General features: G+C 35.6%; 1 protein-coding gene across 8 annotated transcripts in view; it reads right to left on the bottom strand.

Moving 5' to 3' along the window:
• The window catches only part of Lrch2 (leucine rich repeats and calponin homology domain containing 2), a 139,529-nt gene that overhangs the window by 107,770 nt on the left and 6,004 nt on the right, over window positions 1-25,755 (bottom strand). For all 8 annotated transcript variants that reach the window (XM_074064043.1, XM_074064041.1, XM_074064040.1 and 5 more), the window contains exons 2-3: window positions 4,057-4,201; window positions 656-782 (exon numbers count right to left, since the gene is read on the bottom strand). In XM_074064043.1, coding sequence (XP_073920144.1) covers window positions 656-782; window positions 4,057-4,201 — 272 coding nt within the window. The remainder of the gene's footprint in view (window positions 1-655; window positions 783-4,056; window positions 4,202-25,755) is intronic.

Raw genomic sequence — 25,755 nt, 5'->3', positions numbered from 1 at the left:
ATCATTGCATATAATGCTTCTTTCCATTTATCTTGATCCCAAAAGTTATAGAATCATATGAGCATACAGTAGAGGAAAAATTGTTTTGTTAATTCTATTGTTTGCATGCATTATACTCTCTCTCTTGCTTTTTTTTTTTTGGACAGGGTTTCACTATGTTACTCAGGCTGCTTTCACTCTCCTAGGCTCAACCTATCATCCTGTCTCAGCCTCCAGAGTAGCTGGGACTATAGGCATGTACAACCATGCCCAGCTCTTCTCTCTTCTTTTTACCCCCATTCTCTAAGGCTCAACAATAGCCCTGAAAAAAATTGAAAAAAAACTGAAAAAAAAACCTTCTTTTCCCAAAGACTTTTCCAATCCACAAAATGAGTAAAGAAATGCTTATTCATTTGAAAAGTATTTCTTAAAACTTGTAAACAAGCCTTCCAACATCTCTAAAACTAAGAAATAACCAGGCTTCTTTTTATGCTGTGAGCTAAAATCAGACAAAAATACTTGTATCTCAGAGTTTTACCAAACTGAATTTAACCATATGCCAAGTTATTTCTTTTTAAAAGATTACAGTGAAATTATACAAAGAAATGAGTAATCTTCCAAAATGTAAAGGCATATATTATATATTGCGTATAATTAATACGACTATTTTACTTACCAACTCCATTAAATCTTTTAACTTCCCAATTTCTTCTGGAATGGATACCAGTTTATTATTACTGACAACCAAAACTTTAAGGGGAAGATCAAATAGGTATTTTGGCAATGTTGATAAAAGATTTCGACTGAAAAAAATAAGAAAGTCTTATGAGAAATATGTCTGAAACTCAACATGTTATGTTGAGAAAGTACAAATCACTTTGAAAGTAAATAAAGAGCTTTCACTAAGTAATAACTAGCATTCAATGAGTGCTTCTTTATATGAAGCACATGTAAATTCCGTACATGCACTGGTTTATTTAATCCTCACATTAACCCAAGACATGTGTTCTTATCTCCATTATACAAATAAGAAAATGAAGGTTAAAACTGGTTAAGTGCCTTGCCCAGGGATTGCAGAGATTCACACACAAGTCTTGACTACAATGTTTGTGCTGTTATCTGTGATACTGTCCTACACACCAGAATGATTCCTCTGAGTTAACACAATGCCAGAATCATGGTCTGTGCTATAATTTCAGTATATTCAATACCTCTGTTCCCCTAGCCAGGAAAAGGATCCAAGAATGAATTAGCATGTACTATATTCAAATATATAAAAGAATGAATAGAACTATATGTTTAAAAATATGCAGTAATATGAACTCTCTCCCTTTTGTTACAGTTTACAATGGAATAGCCTACTAGCAACTTTATCTCAGCTCAAATTTGATGCAGTATTCCTAATGGATACATTTAAATAAAATAACACATAATTTTATTGAGTACTTACAATGTGTCAATCAATGTTCAGAGCTCCTCACATAAATTATCTAACCTTCACAACCTACTTTAGGAAGATAGATACTGTCACTATCCCCATTTTACAGACGAAAAAACAATCACAAAGAGATTAAATGAACCACTCAAAATCACACAGCTGCTAAGGCAGAGAGCCAGGATTCAAATCCAGACAATCTGGTCTGGGGATTCTTGCCCTCAAACTACTAGGGTCAAGTATCAATGTCAATACAGAATGACTGACCCAAATGATTCCACTATCAAAATATAGAGAGGGTTCAATCAATTTATATAATAACGAGCACTGAACAAGCAATAAGCTATTATTTTTCCTATTTTTCAAAGTGACATTTACAGACCTAGCATTTTCTGTAATATACAAAGCAAAAAAGAGATCAGTGTCACTCAAGGGTAGGGGGGCTTCCATACCCTACACCCCATCTTATCTCCGTGGAGGTCATCCAGAAACACTAGACTGACTTTAATCACATGGCAAAAACTCAGAAAAAGATAATGTTCCTCAACTAGTAATCCTGGCCAGGGTGCTAGAATGTCAGGTACACCAGGATCTTATCACAATCCTTCATACTGTCAGGGTCAAGCAGGCTCCTAATGTATATGCAAATGCAAAAACGATACCTGTTTAAATTGTTCCAGGAATCAGGGGAGGGGGATGAAAGAGAGCAGTGAAGGGGGATGAAAGAGAGCAATGGAGGGGGTGAATTCAAGTATGATATATTTGATACATTGTAAGAACCTGTATAAATGCTCAATGTTCCCCCACCCAGCACAACAATAATTTTAAAAAAGGTCTGGCTGGGCCCTTTTGTATGGACATGCAAGGACCTTTCAGCAAGATTCTACTGAAAACAGGAGTATACAGGAAGAGATGAAAAACCATCTTAGAAGTTTACCTACATATTTTTACCAAAAAATAGAATAATAATAATAAGAGCAAACTCATTCTAATTACCCTTTAAACCAAAACTTTCAAAATTATTTTCCTCCCTTAAGAACATGTTAATTGAATTAGCACAGTCATCTTTCTCCAGAATCTGGTTTCTTCATACATAGCAAACAAGTTATTAATCATCACATTTTTTACTACATGTTTTAGAGAGGGCCAATGGAAGTCAGTCACTAGAACAAATGTTATTTCAATATAGTTTACTTTAAAATGTTTGTGACTGTACACAAAACTCACAATCAGCTTTTATAGACCAAAAGTGGATACAGGGCTAGGGGCTGTGGCTCAAGGGGGTAAAGTGCTTGCCTAGCAAGCTTGAGGCCCTGAGTTCAAACACCAATACCACAAAACAAACAAACAAACAAAAAACAGAATAGAATTGGAAAAAATTATAGTAAAACTATTCTAAGATATACCATATATACTAATATAGAAATGTAATTCAATCTTTGCAAATCACTTTTTACCATAAAAAATGAAATTATTCCTTCCAACTCACAAAAAAAGGAGAGAAAAGAAAAGAATTTTAAAATTAAGTCACAAAATAACAATTTCCATTCAATGTCACTCATTTAGCAGGACAATGTTTTTCTTACACAAAGTATTAACTCTTTTATAAACATAGGGTAAGAGCTAAGAATGCGAACAATACAGCCAGAATCACTTGTTTTTATACAATTAGTCCTTTGTATCCACGGATTACACTTCAATTGATTCAACCAATCTTGGATCAAACATACTCAGAAAAAGAATTTGGATCTGTATTGAACGTGTACAAACTTTTTTCCCTGTCATTATTCACTAACAATATAGCAATTACTTATGTAGCCTTTACATTGCAAATTTGGTATGACACTCTAGAAATATTAAATATAGGAGAGATGTGCATAGGTTACATGCAAACACTATGCCAATAAGGATATTGAACATTTGCACATTTTAGTACCTGTGGGGAGTCCTGAAACTAATCCCCCACAGATACCAAAGGATGACTATATATATGATTTTGGGCAAATAGCTAAACCCAGTTGCCTCATAATAACAGTTCCTATCTCAAAATGCTATTGGAAGATTAGATGAGGTAATATAGGTAATACTGGAATACTGCCTGGCACATAGAAAGCACTGATTAAGCATAAACGTCCACTGTCATCCACTTCCAACTTTCCAACAATCTCATGCCAACCTATTCATTCTTGAAGTAGGAACAGGTCACAAGAGGGGTTAAAAAAATAATGAAATGTTTTTTCATAATGTTTCACTGTGACTAAGGATCCATAAAAATGAATCTGTACAATGGTGTTATGATTTCAGGAAAATAGGGTCTAATGCCTTGCTACTCAATGTGAGATCTAATAACCAACAGGCAGGCATGGTCACTACCAAGGGATCTGTTAGAAATGCAGGCACCACAGCATACCTATAGAATCAGACCATCTCCCCACATGATTCCTGCACCTTAAAGTTTGAGAAATACTGCTTACAAAACAAAACCAAAAGCCTACAAAGCAATGTGAATTTTACAAAATACAAATAGGATATTGTTAAGATAAATACAGGCTACACAGCCAAACCAACCAATTACTTTGCTAAGAAAAAGAATTAGAACCATAAGAAAGAATCAAATTTATTTTAAAGAATTATTTCCTTACCTAATGTTAAGGTATGTTAACATCTGCAGGTTTTTAATGGCTTCAGGAATAGTTTTGATGCAATTATGATATAAATTTAATGTTTCAAGAGGTGCAAATAACCACACATCGGAAGGAATTTCTGTAAAACGATTTCTAGAAAGATCTGAAAAACAAAAATAGACTTTGAGTGTTGAACATACACCTATATCTATGGTAATTAATAGAACTATTTTCATATTTGCTGAGTCAGTTAGAATCTAAGCAACTATTGAGAATATTCTAAAATATTACCCACTAATAATCTGAAAGCAAAAAGATCACTTAAAAATATATTTATAGACAGTATGTTTATTAACAAAATGTACTTCAAAATTATATTAACAAAATATGCTTCAAAATCTCTAAAATCCAAATATGACATTCATCTTTAAAAATACCATGAGGAATTCCCTCTGATCTTTAAAAAATATATATAAAAACCCTTCTCTTGATTCAACATCCCCTCTCTCTCTCTCTTCCTTCTTCACAGCCAAATTTACACAAATCTACAACACAACTAAATTTCTACTTACCATGGACTTCTCACCTCACTACAATCTGGTTTCTATTCACTGTCACTTCCACCAAGGTAACCAATTAACAGCCTCCATATCAATTCATTCATCTAGAAACATTCTCATCCCTTGCCCTGGAAGACTACCTTTCTGGATCTCTCCTATTATCTCTTTCACTACTTAATCTCTTTAGCAAGATTTTCCTCAACTTTGATCATGAATATTGATGTTTCCAAGAGCTACGACCTAAGGCACTATTTTTAAGATATACATCCCACTGAGTGATTTCTTCCAATTCCAAGGACAAATTACATTCATATACTGACAGATTACAAATTAAGGATATGTCTAAAAAGCTTGTTTGTATGTTTGTTTGTTTGAGACAGGGACTCACTATGTGGCCCCAGCTGGCCTTGAACTCAAAATCTTCCTGCTTCAGCCTCTCATGTGCTGGAAATCAGGCATGCACCACCACACCCAGCTAAAAAATTGTTATTATTTTTAAGATTTTCTCTTGATATCTTTCAGGCACTTCAAATTCAAGTACAAAATCTAAACTGAAGATCTCTATTTCTCTCATCTCAAACAATGTCACCAACGTCATCCTAATGAATTGCTCAAGTAAGAAACCTAGCATTCATCCTTGATTCCTTCTTCTCCTAAATTATTCTAAGTACACACAAGCATGCTTCCATTCATTTTAAGTTTTCACAAAAACAAAATTATGGAATTATCATAGTCATTATTCCTCTACTTAAAAAAATATTTAGGACATCACTTGGTAGGTTAAAAAAAGTCAGCACTATGAACCTTTTAGGCTAGATAACCATTGCAGTGGGCTACCCTGGGTACTGTAGGATCTTAGCAGCATCCCTACTATCTAGCCAGTAAATGCCAATTATATCCTCTAGCCCTGATAGCCAAAAAGTATCCCCTAAGATGTAACCCCCATCCCTGTTAAGAACTACTACCTGAATAATAACCAAATTGCTTACCTTATCATGGAAATATACTTTGCTTGTACTCATTTATTATGCTTATTTTGGTTAAAAACATACGAATATTATGTACCACCATCAGAAAAATCATCTGTTTCAGCTCAGCCCATTCAACCTCATTTAGCATCTGTTCTGCCATCACAAACCTCCTATCAATAGTGCCCAACTTCCTCACTTTGATGGGTGAGATGCATTTACTTAGCAATATAGTAAATTCCCTGTTCAGAACATTAAATTAATATGCAATACGTGTGGACAGACAGAGACTGATGCTCATTCCCATCTAATGCAAAATTTTATAATTGGCTAAAGAAAACATTTATTATTATATAATATGAAAATTAATTTAGATTCTCCTCCCACATAGAATTCTGAATAACTTAATAAAATGACAGAATTACTAGAAACAAAAATATGAATTTCAAATTAACATTTCTCAATATTTTGGCTAGAATCTCTAGACATCCAAGCTCATACAATTCTACTGAAGTGGAAAATGAAGCCATTGTTCTTAGTTTAGAATGCAGCACTGTTTCTCTTATATTCAGAGTTTTACCTCTTTTTCTTGTAACATCAGAATCCTGGGAGTTGAAAATTATTGCCTAAAATTAACTTGAAATCCCAAAAACAAAAGTATGCCTAACTTGTTATTTTGTATAATATCTAGAATTAAGTACTCATAAATAATGCAATGGTCCCAGAGATAGATGATGATAACCTGAACTAAGACTGCAAGAATAAGGAAAGAGAAAGTGAATAGAATCTGAAACATATTTTGGAATTAGTATGTAAGAAGGAAGGGCAAGGGATGAGCTATGTACAATAAATAAGATGTAAGAATCAACGATGGCACACAGGATTCCAGCTTAGACCTCCTAATGATGTTATCCAATAAAGGAGTGGGAATGGAACTGAATTTTTGATGTTGGTGCTAACAGTGCTTTTTAAAGGAGAGGTACAGTCAAGGGTTCAACTTTATTTGAAAGAGATTCAAATGGGATTATTAAATAAGCATTAGAAAGATGATTCAGGATCTCAAAAGCGAGGTCTGAGATGGACAAATAAAATTGGAAGTTGTAGGAATATGGTTAGTAGTATAAAATCATAAAAATGGAAGGCATTATCTAACATCAAAGTATTAAGATAGAAAGATTGATCAGGAACGGCCATCTGGCCAGGCACAAGTGGCTCATGCCTGTAGGATTAACTACTCTGGAGGCAGAGATCACGAAGTTCGCAGTTGGAAAACAGCCTGGGGAAATAGTTCATGAGACCCTATCTCAAAAAAACCTAATACAAAACAGGGCTGGCGTAGTGGCTCAAGTGGTAGAGCACCTGCCTAGCAAGCATGTGGCCCTGAGTTCAAATTCCAGTGTCGCCAAAAAAAAAAAAAATGACCATCTGCCTGGTGCAGTGTTGTGCACCTGTAGTCTCAGTTACTCAAGAAACTAAAGCAGGAGATTCACTCAAGCCCAGGAGTTCAAGGCCAGTCTGGGCAACATTTTGAAACTCACACCTCAAAACAAGAGAGAAAAGGAAGAAAGGGAAAAAAAGAAGATAGGAAGGAATCAGCTATCAGGAAGGCTAACACTTAGAAATTGAGTAGAGAAAAAAAACAACACCCAGAGAATACTGAAAACAATGGTCAAGAGAAAAGAGTAACTAATGAAGACATCAAAGAAGTTCAAAAAGTGATAGGAGAAAAAATATTAATAATAATAACTGTAATAAGATAATTCAAATAATATGAACACATTATTTTAATAACTTACATATTTTTACATGATGTTTTACATTCTTTCCCTTCCAAAAAAAGATTATGCTGTTGAATTACAAAGTGATAGTACAAGTTCTCTTAAGGAATTTAGTTAAATTTACATTCATAAACTATTTTATGGATGAGTTTGCATATTTATTTTGTAAACATCACTTAAAATTATAAAAAATTTTCCAACTGAATGGAGCTAAGCCAAATAAAAGCATAATAAAGTCAAAATTAAAATTTAAGCTATTATGAAGCCTCTAATTAGGAAAATCTAGCTGGCAGAGTGACTCAAGTGGTAGAGCACCTGCCTAGCAACCAGGGGGCCCTGAGTTCAAAACTGACTACCATCAAAAAATAAAATATGTAGCAAAAAAAAGAAAATCTAGTTATAGGGTATTTCAGATTTTAAATGGGAATAAACATCCTTTATAAGCATTGGGTAAACAGTATAACCGTGCCAAAAGAGAAAGACAACCATGGAAGACAAGAAATAACAAAAAATAACTTCAGTCTTAATTTTGTGAATTATCTCACGCATCTCATATATATGCTGAAAAATGTGAAGATTAACTCATATACATATAATGAATAAAATTTAAATGATTTTAATTTTTAATCTTGTGGAGTGCATTCCATAAAGAAACCTTTATAACATTAAAAGTCATTTAATTAGGGACAGGTACAGTGATTCATACATGTAATCCCAGCTACTCAGGAGGCAGAGATCAGGAAGACCTTGGTTCAGGGCCTGCTCAAGCAAAATACTTAAGTCCTTATCTTAAAAATAACTAAAAGCAAAAAGGGATACGGGTATGCCTCAAGTGGCTGAGCACTTGCCTAGTAAGTGCAAGGTCGCTGAGTTCAAGCCCCAGTACTGACTCTTCCCAAAAATGTTACTCCATTAGCATATACACTCAGGCCACTAGAATAACATAATAATGGGCACATTATACTCAAGAAATACAGGCAAAATTGGTATTTTAATAGAGTTCTAGCAAAAAAGTTTCCATCTAAAAACAGGAAAGCAAATTGCTAATTCATTCCTTATTGGAGATTAATTTCACAATACTTTCAAAGCCTACTTTTTAGGGAACAAGATCTTGGGAAAAGGCAATTTCAAAGATGGCTCATTTTTTCCACACAAAAAACGGGAGATTAATTATTATCTTCCTATAGTAGGCTGAATGGTAGCCCTCAAAGATAATCAAGTCCTAATTCCTAGAGCCTTTATTACCCTTTAAGGCAGCATTTTTGTAAATGTAATTAAGAATATTGCAATAAGGAGATATTCTGAATCATCCAGGCAGGCCCTAAATACCATTGCATGTGTCCTTAAAAGAAAAAGGCAAAGAAAGCCAAGCATGGTGGTGCACACCTGTAATCTCAGGATTTAGAAGGCTGAGGCAGAATGATCTTGAGTGCAAGACCAGCCTGGACTACATAGGGAGATCAATCTCAAAAGAAAAAGAAGGAAGGAAAGAAGGAAGGGAGGAAGGGAGGGAGGGAGGGAGGGAGAGTAAAGAAAACAAAAAGACAGAGGGAAATTGCACAGACAAAATGAAGGGAAGACAGTGTGAAAAGAGGCAGACATTGGAGTAATGTGGCTGTGGGATACCAAAAGCCACCAGAAACTGGAAGATGCAAGAAATGAATTATCTCCTAGAGTCTCCAGAGGGAGAGTGGCCTTGCTGAAACTTGATTTTAACCCACAAAACTCACTTTGGGCTTCTGGTCTCCAGAACTGTGAGAAACTAAATTTCTATTGTTTAAAACCATTAAGTTCATGATAAATGGTTACAGCAGCCACAAGAAACTAATACAATAATTGTTTATCAGAATTAATAAGAGAATAGCTGTAAAGATTTTTTAAATAAAGTAGCTGTGTATTTTTTTTCTTGTGCAGCAAGGTGATACTTCAGTCAATTAATATCCTTAGGGATAAGCACCTTGACAACCACTGAGCTGTTTTTTTTTTGTCTCGTTCTTAATCATAAATCATATTAAACAGCATTGGCAGTAAATCAACAGTAGACAGATGGTTGTGTACTGTTTTCTGCATTCCTTCAAGACACTCCTTGTAAAACTGCTGGAAGCCCGTTAGAGATGTTAATAGATCATCTTAAATAACCTGATCTAAATTATGCTCTGAATCATTCTTGAGCTTCAAAGATCAAGGAAACTGGAGACAGGAGGAGACAAGTCAGGTGGAATGGAAATCTGTTTGCTGTCTCTCAAGCTGCAGCCACAAGTACCACAGATGGGTCCATCTTGCTGCCCAGTGTAAATGCCTGACCCATTAGCTAGCAGTTCTGCTAGAGTACAGAAAATGACTTCCAGATATTGTACTAATACTACACTAATTATACTAATTATAGTTTTATCTTATCCAGAATAAAATTTAGGGGGGTAACAAATTGTGAAAACGTAAGCTAAGATAAGTGAGACTTCTTTAGGTGGAATTTAAAGATACACATTATTATAGTCTTTTATTTTGAAAAATATTCTAGTAATATTTGAAAGCCTAACCATTTGTACCTCTAATAAGATTTCTAATAATGAAGTGTATTGTTGGAACACATTTTCATCATTAATAGAGATGTCACCATAGGATTTTCTGCTTACCAGGAGTTTGAGACTAGCCTAAGCAACATAGCAAGACCCTGTCACCAAAAAAAAAAAAAAGAAAAGAAAAGGAAAAAGAAAGAAATCTGTTTAATAGAGAAATCATTTGAAGTCAGAACTCTAAATTCACATCAATCATAACCTAAGTGGAACTGAGGCAACTATTATACACACATACACATACCCACATGCTAGATCAGAATGGCAAGCACTTCACAAAGATTTCTAATCCTTAGAACAATCTTATGAAGTAGATGCCGTTCCTTATTATACAGACAAAGCAAAGACAGATTGACATGAATAATATTTTTTAAAAACTTGGTAAAAAATAGTAACACTGGGGATCCAAACTTACATGCGACCTCAAAGCCCATGTTCTATGTATGATTTTATACTTCTCTACTTTTATAACCTCCTGTCTCACATTTCAAATTTTCTGTCCCATTCCAACTACAAGCCAGGGTCAGAGAAACCACCTATCATATGTACCCAAGACTGCTTTATCTAGTAGGAAGTAGAACATAAATATTACTTCAAGTCTCAATTTGGGGTTCAAAAATTAATGAACAGCATTATAAAGCCCAAAGCTGTTCCTAATTTGCCACTGTAAAATTGTTTCATCTGAGACAATAACAGCTCTTTGACTCCTTAAAGAGATAAGCCCTTATTAATGTTTCAATAGTTTTAATCAACTCAATAAACAAGGATTAAAGAAAATTAATTAAACAAGTTGCTTCAAGAGGAGGATAACATTTTACAGACAAAACCACCATGCCAATTTCCTATCAAGAACTCCAAAAGATCTGAGATTTTTACCCTATTTAAAAGCCAACATGGTATCTTAATGTTCTTGTATGGATATTAGCACAAGGCATGAGACACCCTGTGTGAGACAAAGGACTTTTTTACTCACAGCACACCTAGTGGCATAAGCTGTATATTTGTGCCCATTCCCCATTACCCCCAAATTCTCTGGGGGTAATGTAGATGAGTACACATGGATGTGTGTGTGCAAGTCCCTCATACTATACAAGAGAAACTTAAGTGGAGGGAACCCAAATGCCTGCCCTATGTTTGTTTTACTGGACAGTAAGCATAGCCATCCTTTACACTAGAGAGGACCACTATTCCATTATGCCAAGAATGCAAATCCACTTGACTTTGTTTTGGAAGGAAGCATTATGTCTATCTTGTAAGGCTGTTCACTGTACAAATATTCTTGAAAAACAGTTCAGAACACAAAGCACTTAACACCTCACTTGCAAGACAGAAACATAACACCTGGAGAGAATTGTCTCCCAATAGCATTTCTTTTCCAGCAGGGCTTAGAAGTTGCAGCCTAACACATAGAACATATGAGGTAAAATATTTAAATATCCTAAGTATCAAATTCTCCGGTCCTGCAGGAAATCTTGATCCTCACCTTCCAAGTCTTATTTTCCTTATTTCTCAGGTAGCATCCTGATTTGACTTATTATCCTTCACTCGACAAAATTCCCTTAAACATTATCTATAAATTAGGTATTGGATTTTAAAGTAGTTAAGAAAATCAGACACCAACCCCAGGCAATACCACTGTTCCAAACCAGCACCAAGATATCTGCTTAGATAATAACACTTCACTGAAAGGTACAATGCAAAAAGAATCACCGTCACTTATTTCTGTTAAAATTGTAACTGTTACAAAGGTTTTGTAGATCTCAAAGTTCAAAGAAATCTTATAGACTAAAAAAGGAAGGATAACTAATTTAGCACCAGACTGGACCTGAACTGCATTTCTGATTTCCCTTGATTACAACTCATATAACACTGCCCAAATCATTTAATTCCTCACTATTTTAGTGCTATTAGAATTGCATAAATATTCTGCAACAATTTATAATCCCTGGAAGAAATAAGCAATACAAATGATGGGAAATTTATCAACTTAACCATACTGAATGATAAATAATGTTCATAAAGATACAAAATAAACTAATAGAAATTAAATCAGTACATTCATTTCTATGGCATGACATTATAGTAGAATTATTCTTTAGGAGAGTGCATAAAAATTAACCAATTTACTTATTTTCTGACATGAAAATAAAAAATAATTTTTCTCAACTTCTCCCTTTATTGCCCAAATGTGAGCACAGCTATACAGTGTGTAAAATCTAGTTAGCATGATCTCACATTTTCATGCTTCCTTGTGAATTTTTCAATCTAAAAGAACTGTCATGACCAGAAACAAAAGCAGCAAGAAAACAGGAGGCACCACAGCTGTCTGTCGATGCAAGAACGGAAAGTGTCTTTGAAGTATTAGACTCTGATGTTGGAGCCTGATGGGAAATGACAATCCCATTGATGTGGCATCTGCTTTCAACAGATGCCCTCTGCAAAGACAGGTGATTTCTTGATTCACTATTCTGTAGAAGGGTGTTGTGCTGTCATTCAAGACAAGATAACAGTCTGTAACACTGAAACCTTGTTGAAGGAGTAAGATGTGTGGGTCGCAGAATTTCCATCATGGAATAAAATATTAACCATAGTACAGTGGACAGAAGAATAACTTGTAAAGTAGATATTGGACAAAATGAAGAAAATGCTCTAAAGCCAATAATTATGAGAAACAATAACAAGCAGACGTCACTGACCTGCAGCAACCAATGAATGGAAGACTTGTTCTGAGCACCCACACTTTGAGAAGCAAGGGTGCATACAAAAACAGATGCTGCAAGAAGAAACCACAGCTGCTAACCAGAGGGCAGATTACATACAGGCTCAGTGAGAGAGGGACTGTGAGTCATGCAACAAGTAAGCCACGTGGAAAGACAAGACTTTATTAAAAAAGGGGTAGGGAAAGCTGTATGCAGAGTTGTCTGTAAAAAATTCTACAGAGTTTTTCAATTTCATCAAGAAATAATGACAAATGAATCAGTATAATATCATTCAAACATCAAAGCAGTGTTTAAGAATGGCACTATACTTCAGCCCTTATAAATTTTATATATTGTAAATTGCATTTCAAATCAATGTAGTGTTATTTATTACATAGTTGTTGAATTAACTTATTTTCAAAAGACAAATATTATAACTTCGTCACATAACTTCTACTGAAATAAAATCCAGATGGAAGAAAAAGATAAACATGAAAAACATTTTAGTGAAGTCATCTAATATTAGAATGGGGAAGGACTTTTGAAGTACCAGATAAAGGAAGAAATCACAAATGAGAGATTTATAGGTTTAGCAACATTAAAAGAAAAACCTCTATCAAAAAGCAACAATTAATGTATGCCAATAAAAAAGCAAAATGATACCAACAACTCACTAATGAAATCTGGACCAAGGACATAAACAGATTCAACAATGAAAACCATCAGTGACCAACATTTATATGAAATTATGTTTAACCTCACTGTACTCAAAACAAATGCAAAGATTAAGATAGCATAATTCACCCATCAAATTTAAAGAGTGTTTTTCTTTTTCTTCTTCTTCTTATTTTTTTTTCAGTGCTGTACATCAAACCCAGGGCCTTGTATATGCTAGTCAAGCACTCGACCACTGAGCTACAGCCCAACCTTCAAATTTAAAGATTTTTAAAAACACTACTTGGTGTTGGCAAGGTTATTTTGATCGGGTATTTCTGTAAAACAGAGGTGGGAATACAAATTGAGGTAACTTTTCTGGAAAGTAACTTGGCAAAATGAATTGATATCCTTAAAAATGTTCAGATCTATTGATCCAAGAGTTCAATTTCTACCAATTTATGAAACCTAATAAAGATATATAAAATTATGTGTATTTCAGAATTATTTAAAATAGTAAAGGGCTGACTGAGGGTGTAGCTCAGTGGTAGAGTTTCTTGCCTAGAATGTGTGAGACCCTGGGTTCAATCCTAAACCCCACAGAAAAATAGAAAAAAAATTACAAATAACCAAAATGCCCAAAAGTATGGTAAAGATAAAATAAAATATGGTACATACTTATAATGGAGCATCTTTCAGCTTTTAAAAATCACATTATAGAGCTGGGCATGGTGGTGCATGCCTATAATCCCAGTACTTGGGAGACTGAGACAGTAGAATCATGAGTCTGAAGCTAGTCTGGGGTATGTAGCAAATTCCAGGCTAACCTCGGCTAAACAGCAAGATTGTATCTCAAAAAAAAATCATATGATAGATGTGATTCCTTGATATACAAATATGTTCACAGAGTAATAACTAGAACATTTAGAATATAAATTACATACAGAGTATGAACCAATTGTTTCCTTTAAAAATATACATTTTATACACTCCTCCATAAACTTCTAAAGATCTACAAAAGGATGAGTGTAGGGCTATGAAACATGAAATATCGCAAAATATTTCTACTTATCTAGGGTTGGTGGAATGAGAAGTGATTTGTATTTTCTTCTCTATGCTTTTATTTTCCAAATTTTCTACAATAAGCAGCACTGTTTTGTTATAAGAAAGAAACAATAGTAAACTATTTTAAAGATACTATATTTCACAACACAAACTGAATTCTAACCATATATATCCCATTCATAACAATGATACACAAAAATAGTTACAGGCTAACTATAAATTGGTATTACACGTAATCATTTTATTTTTATGGAGGCACTGTTTAGTATGCTATCAACCATCTACACTGTGCTATGTCTCATTATATTGTCACTCTACTATACGTCATATTTTAAAAGTGCAAATTAGATGAAAGTATGCAACTTTCAATGTCAAAGCCATGCTTTCACATGAATTATTCTCTTAATGCAAAAAATTCCTTGTAACATCTAAATTGTTATAATTGGTCTGATATAGAAGTAGGCAATACCTATCTCTAGACTATCTGAATTAATGCATGATTAACTTGACTGTGATGATCCTTCTGCCTAGGTTAAGGCCAACTTGATCACTGAGTATCAAGTAGGTCTATTTGTACAGTACACTTTTTATTTGTGTGAATTAAGGCACTTTAGGTAATGCCTCTCTAGAAGATAAAAAAGGAAAATCTAATGTAATGAGAAAAGTCTGCATCAAACTGACTCCCCAGGATAACTCCAGTAGGATTTGGATTCTAAAACAAAAGTAGTTTTTGAGAAGATATTAAAAAAAAAAAAAAGAGTGTAAGCTGCTGTGCTAGACAGAACTGCTTTATCTTTGATTTCTCCAGATTAAATACTAATCTTACATCTAGCATACTGTGCTGCTAAATATTAAATCCTAAAATTGAAAGCAATTTATACTAAATTAACTAATTACAGAGTAATGACAAATTATACAAGCCAGTTAAAAAAAGAAAAAAAAAACCTGCTTTGTTTATGTTAAGTGGTCAAGCAGCCGCTCCACAATTGGTACAGTGGCAGCTGCCAGTAAGACCAAACGGATTCAGACAGTGTATTACTAACACAGAGAAAGTACCATCAGCGCCCCATATCTCTAGACTCACAGGATAAAACTAAACCGAAGGGACCAAATGAAAGACAATGCACACTGTAGGTTGCTCTGTCAAGTCAACTCTAGACTGCAGCTAAGCAATTTTATATGAGCAACTATATCTAAAGGTAAATCCAATGCCTCTCCTGAATAAGGCTTTTCAGCCTCCCACTAAGAGAAGGAGTGAATAAGAAATGGCTTTGTGAAAGCTCCTCACAAATATGTCTATCTTCCTTGAACCCGGGAGAGGATCACAGTGTTCCCCCAAGACTTAGACTGTGGTTGAGCCTTTCCTATGTAGCCTATGTAGAGACATGTAAGATCACCAGGACACCATTGTGAAGCCATTCCCTACAGTTTATAGTCACACAAACAGTATAAAGATATTGATTTATAAAATTCTCATGCTCCTTTCTATCATTTTAAGCTTTAAAATTTTACAAGTTGAAATTAAGGATGTAGCTCAGTGGCAGAGTACTTACCTAGCATGCTTGAGGTCCTAGATTTAATTCTCAGCACACATATCTACTACCAACTATTGCAAAGACATCCAGCAGTGAACCAAATACTATAGAGAATTTATATATGAAATGCATTATCTATTCTAAAGGAGGTTAATTTAATCTAATGGCAGGCAAGACTAAGCCAACAGCACAATTGCACCTTGCTGTGTACTCATACTAAACAGTAATTTAAACATCTAACAATAGAGGAATGGTTAAATAAGTTGTGGTGTGTTTAAATAATGCACTATTATGCAGATCTTTAAAATCATGTTATGGTAAAGTACTTGTCAGCATACACAAGGCCCTAAGTTTGATGCCAAGCACCTCAAAAAAAATCATATTACAGGGGCTGGAAGTGTAGCTCAGTGGTAGAGCTCTTGCTTAGTTAGCGTGCACAAAGCCCTGGGATGGACCTCCATCACCAAAAAAAGAAAAATCATGCTATAAAATATTTTTCTTCAGTGGAAGACTCTTTCAGAAAGAACATTTGGAAGAAAAGTATACAATATATTATAATAAGAAGACTTTTAAGGCACTAATGAGACACATGAAAGGAACCCAACTTTCCCTAAGGGTGTTTGGCTAGAGATTGTTGTTACACACCTTTAAGATTTCCTGTTAGGTCTTTATTATAAGCACCCTTGATTCAAATGGGCAAAAGCTGTCAGGAGTGGACAAGTCTGCTAGACTGACAGCTGACAGACCCTTACCTTTGTGCCTGGCTGCCTTGAGCAGGGAGTTATCAACAGGACAGCCCTTCTTTTGAAGACCTGCTAGACTGTCACCATGGCATCCCAGCTGCTTTGGACATTTCACAGCTGCCTTAAAGAAAGTACACTCCAACTGCAAGGAACACTGCTAAAGCCACGACCCATTTCAGGAGGCCTTGCTCCAGCTTTGGAAGACTTCACTCAAGGCAAGACAGGCCTCAGTGAACTCTAGATGACCCTGCTCACCCTATAGCTCATTCTCACTCAGGACAGAGGGTAAGCATCTCCCCAGTGACCCAGCAAAAGGCTTATGATTGGTCCTTTTATATGAGGCCTGTGATTGATGGAGCTAAAATCCATGCTGTGACTGATGGAATTATAATTTGTATGCAAGCAGGCCACACCCCTTTTCTAGTTGTATAAGCAGGTTGTTTTTCAGTACTGTCCGGTCAGTCTGGGATGCTTCTCCTGTGTATTTCCCACAGTGTTAGTACATTAGGCCTTAATAAATGATTCTCCCAAATGACCTTTTATCTATTTGTGGTCTTTATCACAATTACAGCAGAGTAAATTGGTTGCTTCAAAGCTCAGAGCTATAACACTAGGAGGAAAAGCTTCCAGAGGGTGACCAAGGACAGAATCTGCAAGAAGCTATGAAAGATGGAAAAAGTATTGAGAAGGCAAGAGATGGCAAAAGAGGCTAAGACTACAGAAGACAGAGGCTGTGAAGAGCTGTAGGTGGGAGCTGAGAAACTGCAAAGCCCTGGTTGCTAGAAGTGATCGAGACAGCTGCTAAGGAATAAAGAGCCAAGGGTCTCAATACCCAAAGCTCAAAGGTTGTAACTCTGGCCACTGGGTATGAGTTCCCTAAACTTTGGACAATAAGCATTTACCTTGATCCATCCAGAGCAATAAGCCTCTGGCTTTGAAAACTTAGAACCACTAGTCTCTGGTTTTCAGGATTTAGAGCTAAAAGTCTCTGAGGGAAAAGGGGGATGTCAAAGAAAGGCCTGATCTGGTATACAAAGGGTCAGTAGGAGTTCAAAAGGTAAAAAAGAGGAAGAAGGACATTACCAAAGGAAGGAAGGAGAGAAGGAGGGAGTGAGGGAAGGAAAGAGGGAGGGACTTGGAGACATAAAACAGCCTGGAGGAAGTAAGAGACTAAACTGAAGTGTGGGAGGCCAGGAATATAAGGTGGATTCATTCAAAAAAAATCAATAAAATATACCATACTGCAATAGCATCATACTTAATTTAGAAGACTGAAAGCATAACCCCTAAATTCAGAAATAAGACAAGAATGTCCACTCTCACTGTATTTACTCAGCATTATACTAGAATTTCTAACAAGGACATTTAGGCAAGAAATAGAATAAAAGGCATCCATATTCAAAAGGAAGAAGTAAAACTATCTCTATTTTCAGAAGACATTACCTTGCAAATGGAAAATTCTAATGAATCCATTAAAAAAAAAAGTATAACAGGCTGGTGTTTGGGCTCAGTTCTACAACACTGCCTAGCATGTCCAAGTCCTTGGGTTTAACCCTCAGCACCACAAAATAAATAAATAACCAAATAAACAATAAGAATAAACAAACAGCAAGGTTGAAGGATACAGATGACTATATAAAAATGACTGTGTATCTACACACTAACAATGAAAAATCCAAAAATAAAATTTAAAAAATTCCAATCACATCAAAAAAGTAAAATTATTTTGAAAACTACAAAATATTACTAAAAGTGAAGAAGATATAAGTAAATGAAGAAGATTCCCTTTTCATGGATTAATTAACTTAATATTGTTAAGGTAGCAAAATTCTCCCAAATTGATCTAAAGATCAACACACTCCTTGTCGAAATTCTAACTTGAATTTTCTGAAGAATAAACAAGCTAATCCTAAAATTCTATGGAAATGCAGGGGTCCTAGGGTAACCAAAACAATCTAGAGGAAGGACAATGTTGGAAGACTCAAATCTCAAAACAAAATAAAGATAATGTGGTACTGGGTTAAGAACAGACATATACCAGAGCATCAGTAGTTCATGCCTATAATCCTAGCTACTTGAGAGACTGAGAAAGGGAGGATCATGGTTTGAGGCCAGCCTAAGCAAAAGCATTTGCAAGACCCTATCTCAACCAGTATCTGGACAAAATGGAATGTGCCTACCATCCCAAGCTACATGGGAGATCCAGAGGATGGCAGTTCCAGGCCAGCGAAGACAAAAAAACTTTGCAAGACTCCATCTCAGTGGAAAACAGCTAGGAGTAGTGGGATGTGCCTGTCATCCCAGTGATGGCAGGAATCCTAAAATGGAAGGATCAAGGTCCATGCCAGCCTGGGCAAAAAGCAAGACCCCTATCTCCAAATAACCAGAGCAAAAAAGGCTGAAGGCATGGCTCAAGTGGTAGAGTGCCTGCCTTGAAAACATGAAACCTTGAAATAGAATTAAAAAGTCCAAAAAGAAAGCTTTACATTTATGGTCCACAGATTTTCAACAAGGGTGACAATACAATTAGGTGAGAAAAGAAAGATCTTTTCAAAAAATGGTGATGTGAGAAACCCCTTTGACCAATGAATTTACACTTAAAAATGAAGGACAGGAATGTAAAACAGGTCCTGTGAGGGGGTGGGTACTAGTGGGATGAAGGAAGGTGAATGGAGAGGGTGAAGGAGGGCGAATATGGTCGATGTATTTTATAGACTTGTATGAAAATAGAACAATAAAACCTGTTGAAATCATTTTAAGTAAGATGGAGGGGAATGAGGGAGAATGATGATGGGGGTGAATCTAACCAAGGTGCATTGTAAGCATATATAGACAATGAAATCCCCTGTACAACTAACATATGCTAATAAAAATGTTTTTTTTAAATAGTGATGGAGTCAGGCATGGTGGTGCAAACCTGTAATTCTAGCACAAAAAAGGCAGAGGCCGGAGGATCTTGAGTTCCAGACCAGTCTATGCTTCATAGAGACCCTATCTCAAAAAACAAACCAATAATAATAATAATAATAATAATAATAATAATGGCACTTGAACACTTGGATATTCACATGCAAAAGAATGAAGATGGACTCTAATCTCACCCCATACATGCATCAAAATCCATCAAGTCAAATGGATAGTAGAGCTAAATGTAAGAACTAAAATTATAAAACTCAGAAGAAAACATAGGGATAAATTTTCATGACCCTGGGTTAGGCAATAGTTACTTAGATATGACACTAAAACCACAAGCAAGATAAAATATAGATTAAATGGACTATGTCAGAATTTTTAAACTTTATGTTTCAAAGTAGACAACACACAGGAAAGAAATATTTGGAAACAATGCATTTGATAAGGAACTTCTACACATAATTTTTTAAAAGCTGATGTATACTAGAACATAAATGAACTTTGAAAACACTGTAGTAAATGAAAGAGGCCAGTCACAAAATGCCATATACTGTATGAATCCACTTATATGAAATGTCCAGAATACACACATCTATAAAGAGAAAAAGTAGATTAGTGGTTGCCTAGGGCTAGGTGGGGTGGCAGGGAGAATAGAAAGGGAATAATGGGTATGGATTTCTTTTTGTGATAATGAAAATATTTGAAAATTAGAGTGTAATTATGGGAACAAAACTAACAACCAATAAACAACACGCTTTAAATGGGTGAGTTTTGGGTTTGTGAATTCTATCTTTAAAAAGTATTAAAAGCAAGTGAGAAGAGAGAGAGTGAGAGAGAGAGAGAGACAGACAGACAGAAGGCAAGAATCAAGAATGGATCTGGATAAAGAAAATGGATACATTAAAATATGAAATTGGGCCGGGCACCCGGTGGCTCACACCTATAACCCCAGCTACTCAAGAAGCAGAGATCAGGAGGATCAAGGTTTGAAGGTAGCCAGGGTGAATAGCTCGAGAGACCCTATCTTGAAAAAAAAGAAAAAATCATAAATAAGGATTGGTGGAGTGCCTCAAGGTGTTTCAAGCCCCAGTACCACACAAACACACACACACACACATACACACACACACACACACACACAGAAACAGTGAAATTGGACCTGTACCTCACACTGTTTATAAAAATCAATCCCATATTGGCTAGAAACTTACACAACAAAAATAAAACTTTAAAACTCTTAGTAAAAAATGTAGATTAATACATTTTACATATTCTTAAATAAGAAACAAAAATCACTGACTATAAAATTGAAATGATGGTAACTGTCACAACCCCAACATAACAATAATTTTAAAAAATATAAAAAATTAAAGTCAGATACATTTGAATTAAAATTTCCAAAATTTATCAACATATGCCTTAAAAGACAAATAAGTTATAAACTAGGAGATGACATTCACAACATACAAAACTGAAAAATGATTAGCATAAAGAGTATTACAAAATTATAGCATATTATACATGTATATAACATAGTATATATCATAGAATGCTATAAGGAAAACACAAACCTCCAGCAGAAAATGGGCAATACAAGTAAAAAGTTATTTATAGTACAGGAAACACATATGGCCGAAAGACATCTGAAGAAATGTTAACATCATAGGTGATCAGAGAAATATAAATCAAGAAAGACTTTACTGAAATACCATTTTAAACTCATTTGGCCAAAATTTTTACATCTAAGAATACTATGTGTTGGAGAGGAAATGCATTCACAGGATCTCCTATAAATGTCCATGGAAATGTAAACTGTAAACCAGTTTGAACATTGACATAACCTAGCAATTCCACTCAAGTATATAAAATTTTTGCACATATACAAACATGTGTATAATAATGCTTATAGCAGCACTGGGTCCAAGAGAAGAAAAAGGAAGGAAGCAATGCAAACAGTTACTAGTGAGAAAGTGAATAAATAAAGTGTAGTACATTCACAAAATGAAAGATCATGCAACCCATCCAAAAGAATGAAGTCTTATACAATGATTTGGATGAATCTTAGCAAAGTCACAGTTCAACATAATATAAAAAAATCAAACATAGTATGTATATTACCTTGCTTTTGCAATTTTTAAAAAATTTTCCAAACAAGAAAATAGGATTTTGAAATACATTGTTAGGAAACTGGCTACTGGCTTGAAGGTGTTTTAACACATTGAACAGTGGTCTAACTGGAGTTGAAAGCAAACCAGACAGAGATCAGAAACTGTGGGACAAAGAGGAATGAAATTTTGTCCTTCGCAGGTAAATGGATAGAACAGGAGAACATCCTCTTGAGTGAAGTTAGTCAGGCTCAGAAGGCCAAAAGCCACATGTTCTCCCTCATATATGGATTGTAGACCTAAAACAAATGCAGCAGTATTATGAAACACAGGTCACACTAAGGGGAGATAGTAAATGGGAGGGACAGGGCAAGGGAAGGAAACCAAAAACTTGAATGTGGTTGATGTGCTCACTGTACAGGAATGAACATAGAAATCTTAAACTGGCTGGTGCCACAATGGGAAGGGGACTAGAGAAGAGTGAAGAGGACTGGTAGAGATGAACAAACTGGAGCTGCAATACATGTATGCATGGAAACAACACGAGGAATCTCCCTGTATAGCAATCTCAAACTAGCAAAAACGCCATATTTCTCTTACTATCTTTTATGTTTTTTCTTCTACAAAATCGGAGAACAGGAGGGTGGAACAGGTTCTATGCGGGGGTGGCACCAGTGGGAAGGGCAACGTGGTGGGGAAAAGGGTAGGAGGGTGAATACGGTGCAAATAATGTACACACGTGTATGTAAATGCAAAATGATACCTGTTGAAACCATTCCAGGAATCAGGGGAGGGGGGATGGAGGCGAGAAGTGGAGAGGAGAAATTCAAGTATGATATATTTGATACATTGTAAGAACCTTTGTAAATGCTACAATGTAATCCCACCCAGCACAACAATAATAAAATTTTTAAAAAGAAAAAAAAAAAGAAACTGTGGGAAACTGTTGAAAGGTCCAGTTCAAGGTGAGGAAGAGAGGAGAACCTGAATAACAACAATGCAGTGAGAATAGACAGGAAGGAAACATCTGAAAGAGCTGTAACCAATAGGCCTTAGTTCCTAATGAGGTATAGAGGGTGAGGGGAAAGGAAGAGACAAAAATAAGTCTCAATTTCTGATCTGCGTGACAAGGGGGCCTGTGGTCAATAATAAGAGTTGATTATTTAATACAATGAGTTTGAGGAGACTCCGGGATGTCAATATTCAGGTAGTTTGCTCCCTCTGTGGGTAACCACAAAATCCCCCTTCAAAGCCCCTTTGATGTTCCAATAATCCAATCAAATATCATCTCTCTTTGCACCTGGTTTTCAATTGTGACATCTACCTTACTCTATTCAGAGTTTTTTAACCTTGGCACCACAAATATTTGGAGTTAGAAATGGTCCAAATAGTTGGGGGGAGGGTCCATGCTTTCCATTGAAGGATGCTTGGCAGCATTCCCCACTTCAACCCATTAGATGTCACTAGCATCCCCCAAATTGCAACAATCAAAAATGTCTCCAGACACTCTCAAATATCCCAAGAAGGAAAAATCACCCCCCAACACACACACTGAGAATGACAATTGAGCCTATATAATAGATAGTGTGTGAGTTCTTTTTTTACACCACTATGAAATTTTTTTTTTTAAATCCTTGAATGGGGAAACTTACAACCTTTACATAAAATTGATGTGACAAGAATATTAAAAACACAGTTATCTATGCTTACTTTACTATTAACAATTCACAAATACCTTTAAATGTAATTGATTTCCCACTGACACAGACACCCAAAACCACGACCTCAGAGTTTTAAGGATTTACATATTACAATTTTTTAAGCATGAAAATATTCTCAGTTATACAGCCTAGAGTCTTTTAGAGATATAATCATCAACATAGTCATACTAAGTGCATTTCAAATTCACATATGTTCTAAAATTGCTAGCTTCCAAAGAGTTCAAGTAAAATTTATGTCACTGTTATTTCATTTCTATCTCTTTCCACTTTGAGTCCCTAATGCTATACTAAAAGACACTGAAGTAATTAATCTAAAAATAAAGCAACAACAATTCTGTCACAAATTTGTTATAGAGTACACAGAATCAAAAATGTCCAAAAATAGTAAAGGACTAACTTTCCTATTTGGAAAAAGCGTTTCTTTAAAAAAATATCTGCTATAAAAAATACATTAGAAAGCTAGGTGCAGTAGCTCATGCCTATAATCCTAGCTATTCAGGAGGCAAAGATCAGGAGGCTCAAGATTCAAAGCCAGACTCAGGCAAATAGCTCCACGACACCCTACCTCAAACAAAAGGGGTGGGGGGATATTGGAGTGGCTCGAGTGGTGGAGTGCCTGGCCTGCCTACCAAGCATGAGGCCATGAGTTCAAACTCTAGTGCCACAAAAAATATATATATGTATATTAGAAAATATCCACTGTTGGGCCAGGTGTAGTGGTCCTTACCTGTAATCCCAGCTACAGGAGGAGGAGATGGGAGAATTATGGTCCAAGGCTAGCCCAGGCCCCACCCTGCAAAAATTAGCAAGACCCTACCTCAAAGAACAAGCCAGATGTGGTGGTGCGCCTCTGTAATTCCAGGTATACAGGAGGTAGAGGTAAAAGAATCATGGCCCAAGGCTAGCCCTGGGCAAAAGCATGACCTTATCTGAAAAAGAAACTAAAGCAAAAAAAAAAAAAACAGTTGGGGAAGTGGCTTCAGTGGTAGAGTGCTTGCCTAGCAAGCAAGGTCCTGAGTTTGAACCCCAATAACACTAAAAAAAAAAAAAAGAAAGAAAGAAAATATTCACTGTCTAATTGTCTATTACAGTCCATTGACTAATAGTATATAAATGAAATGCTACGAATTTACACTTATTTGAAACATACTATAAAGATTGAAAGTTAAAAGTTGGGGACTAGCTCAGTAGTAGAAGGCCCTGGGTTTGATCCTCAGCACCAAAACTAAAAAGAAGAAAAGAAACACCTTTAAGTTTGACCTTTAGCAGATGGAGTGCACTATTTGAAAGTGAGACTAAACACAAACTGTTATAGAAGTGCCCCATACAGTTTTCTTTTATTACATTAAAGGGTTCCCTGGAGAGTAAGGTGGTTTTCTCCTATAAAAGAGAAGTAGACAACTTTCTGCAACTTTTCAAAGAACTGATTTTATAAGAGTATTGCAATGCTCAAGAGGTAACTGAATACATCCAATGTGTAGAAAAAAAGAGAGAACACGAAGATTTCCCCCCTAGAACAATAATATCCAGCCTCTGTGGAATGGGTTAAGCATCACATGGTTGAACGTCACTCATAGTGGTCTGCTGGGCTAGGCTGGGAAAATGGCATCCCTTTCGTGAAGTTTCACTGTGTGCCTTGGAACTTAAATACTATTCCCCAAGCAAAACAATACGCTGTAAATCTTTGATTAGTGTTACTTGTGAAAAGTATCCCTAGCATCATTTCTTATGTCATCAAAGAGGTTCTGACTCTTGTCTACTGGCTTTTGATTTTGATACAAAAAAAAAGCTTCATAGTTTATATTAAAAATAATCTGAACTGACATATTAAATTTTAAACCTTACACAAAGCATTACACTACCCCCAACTGTAAAACATCCTAATCAACCACTTCTGTGTTTATACCGCTTGTGTTGCAAACATGTAATCTAATTTTATTTTATTTTGCCACCAATGCTAGGGATCAAACCTAGGGCTTCATGCATGCTAGGCAAGAGCTCTACCACAGAGCTGCATCCCCAGCCCTTTTTACAGGTTTTTAGAAACAGAGTTTCATTAAGTAGCCCAGGCTGGCCTGGAACTCATGATCCTCCTGCCTCAGCCTCCCAAGGGCGTGCGTCACCATGCTGCTGGCTTGTCTGTTTCTTTTCTTTTGGTTATAATCATGTCTCCATAGTCAGAGCTCAGTAAATGTTTGCTTAATCAATCTACTCTAAAATCATCAGATGGAAAGGCATGAAAAACTATGCAATTTAACAACAACAACAAAACAAGACATACCACAATAACTATATAATCTATGAAGCTAAATAAGTATTTATTTTATTTTTTCAGATCAGGTAACTTGTTTCTTGGCATAGTCTTTGTTTTAATAATAGTTTTGTTATAAAGAGAGAACTGTT

The sequence above is a fragment of the Castor canadensis genome, chromosome X (genome assembly GCF_047511655.1).
Source record: "Castor canadensis chromosome X, mCasCan1.hap1v2, whole genome shotgun sequence".
NCBI lineage: Eukaryota > Metazoa > Chordata > Mammalia > Rodentia > Castoridae > Castor > Castor canadensis.
The sequence above is the reverse complement of the archived record's forward strand: the minus strand, read 5'-3'. Positions and strand labels throughout refer to the sequence as shown.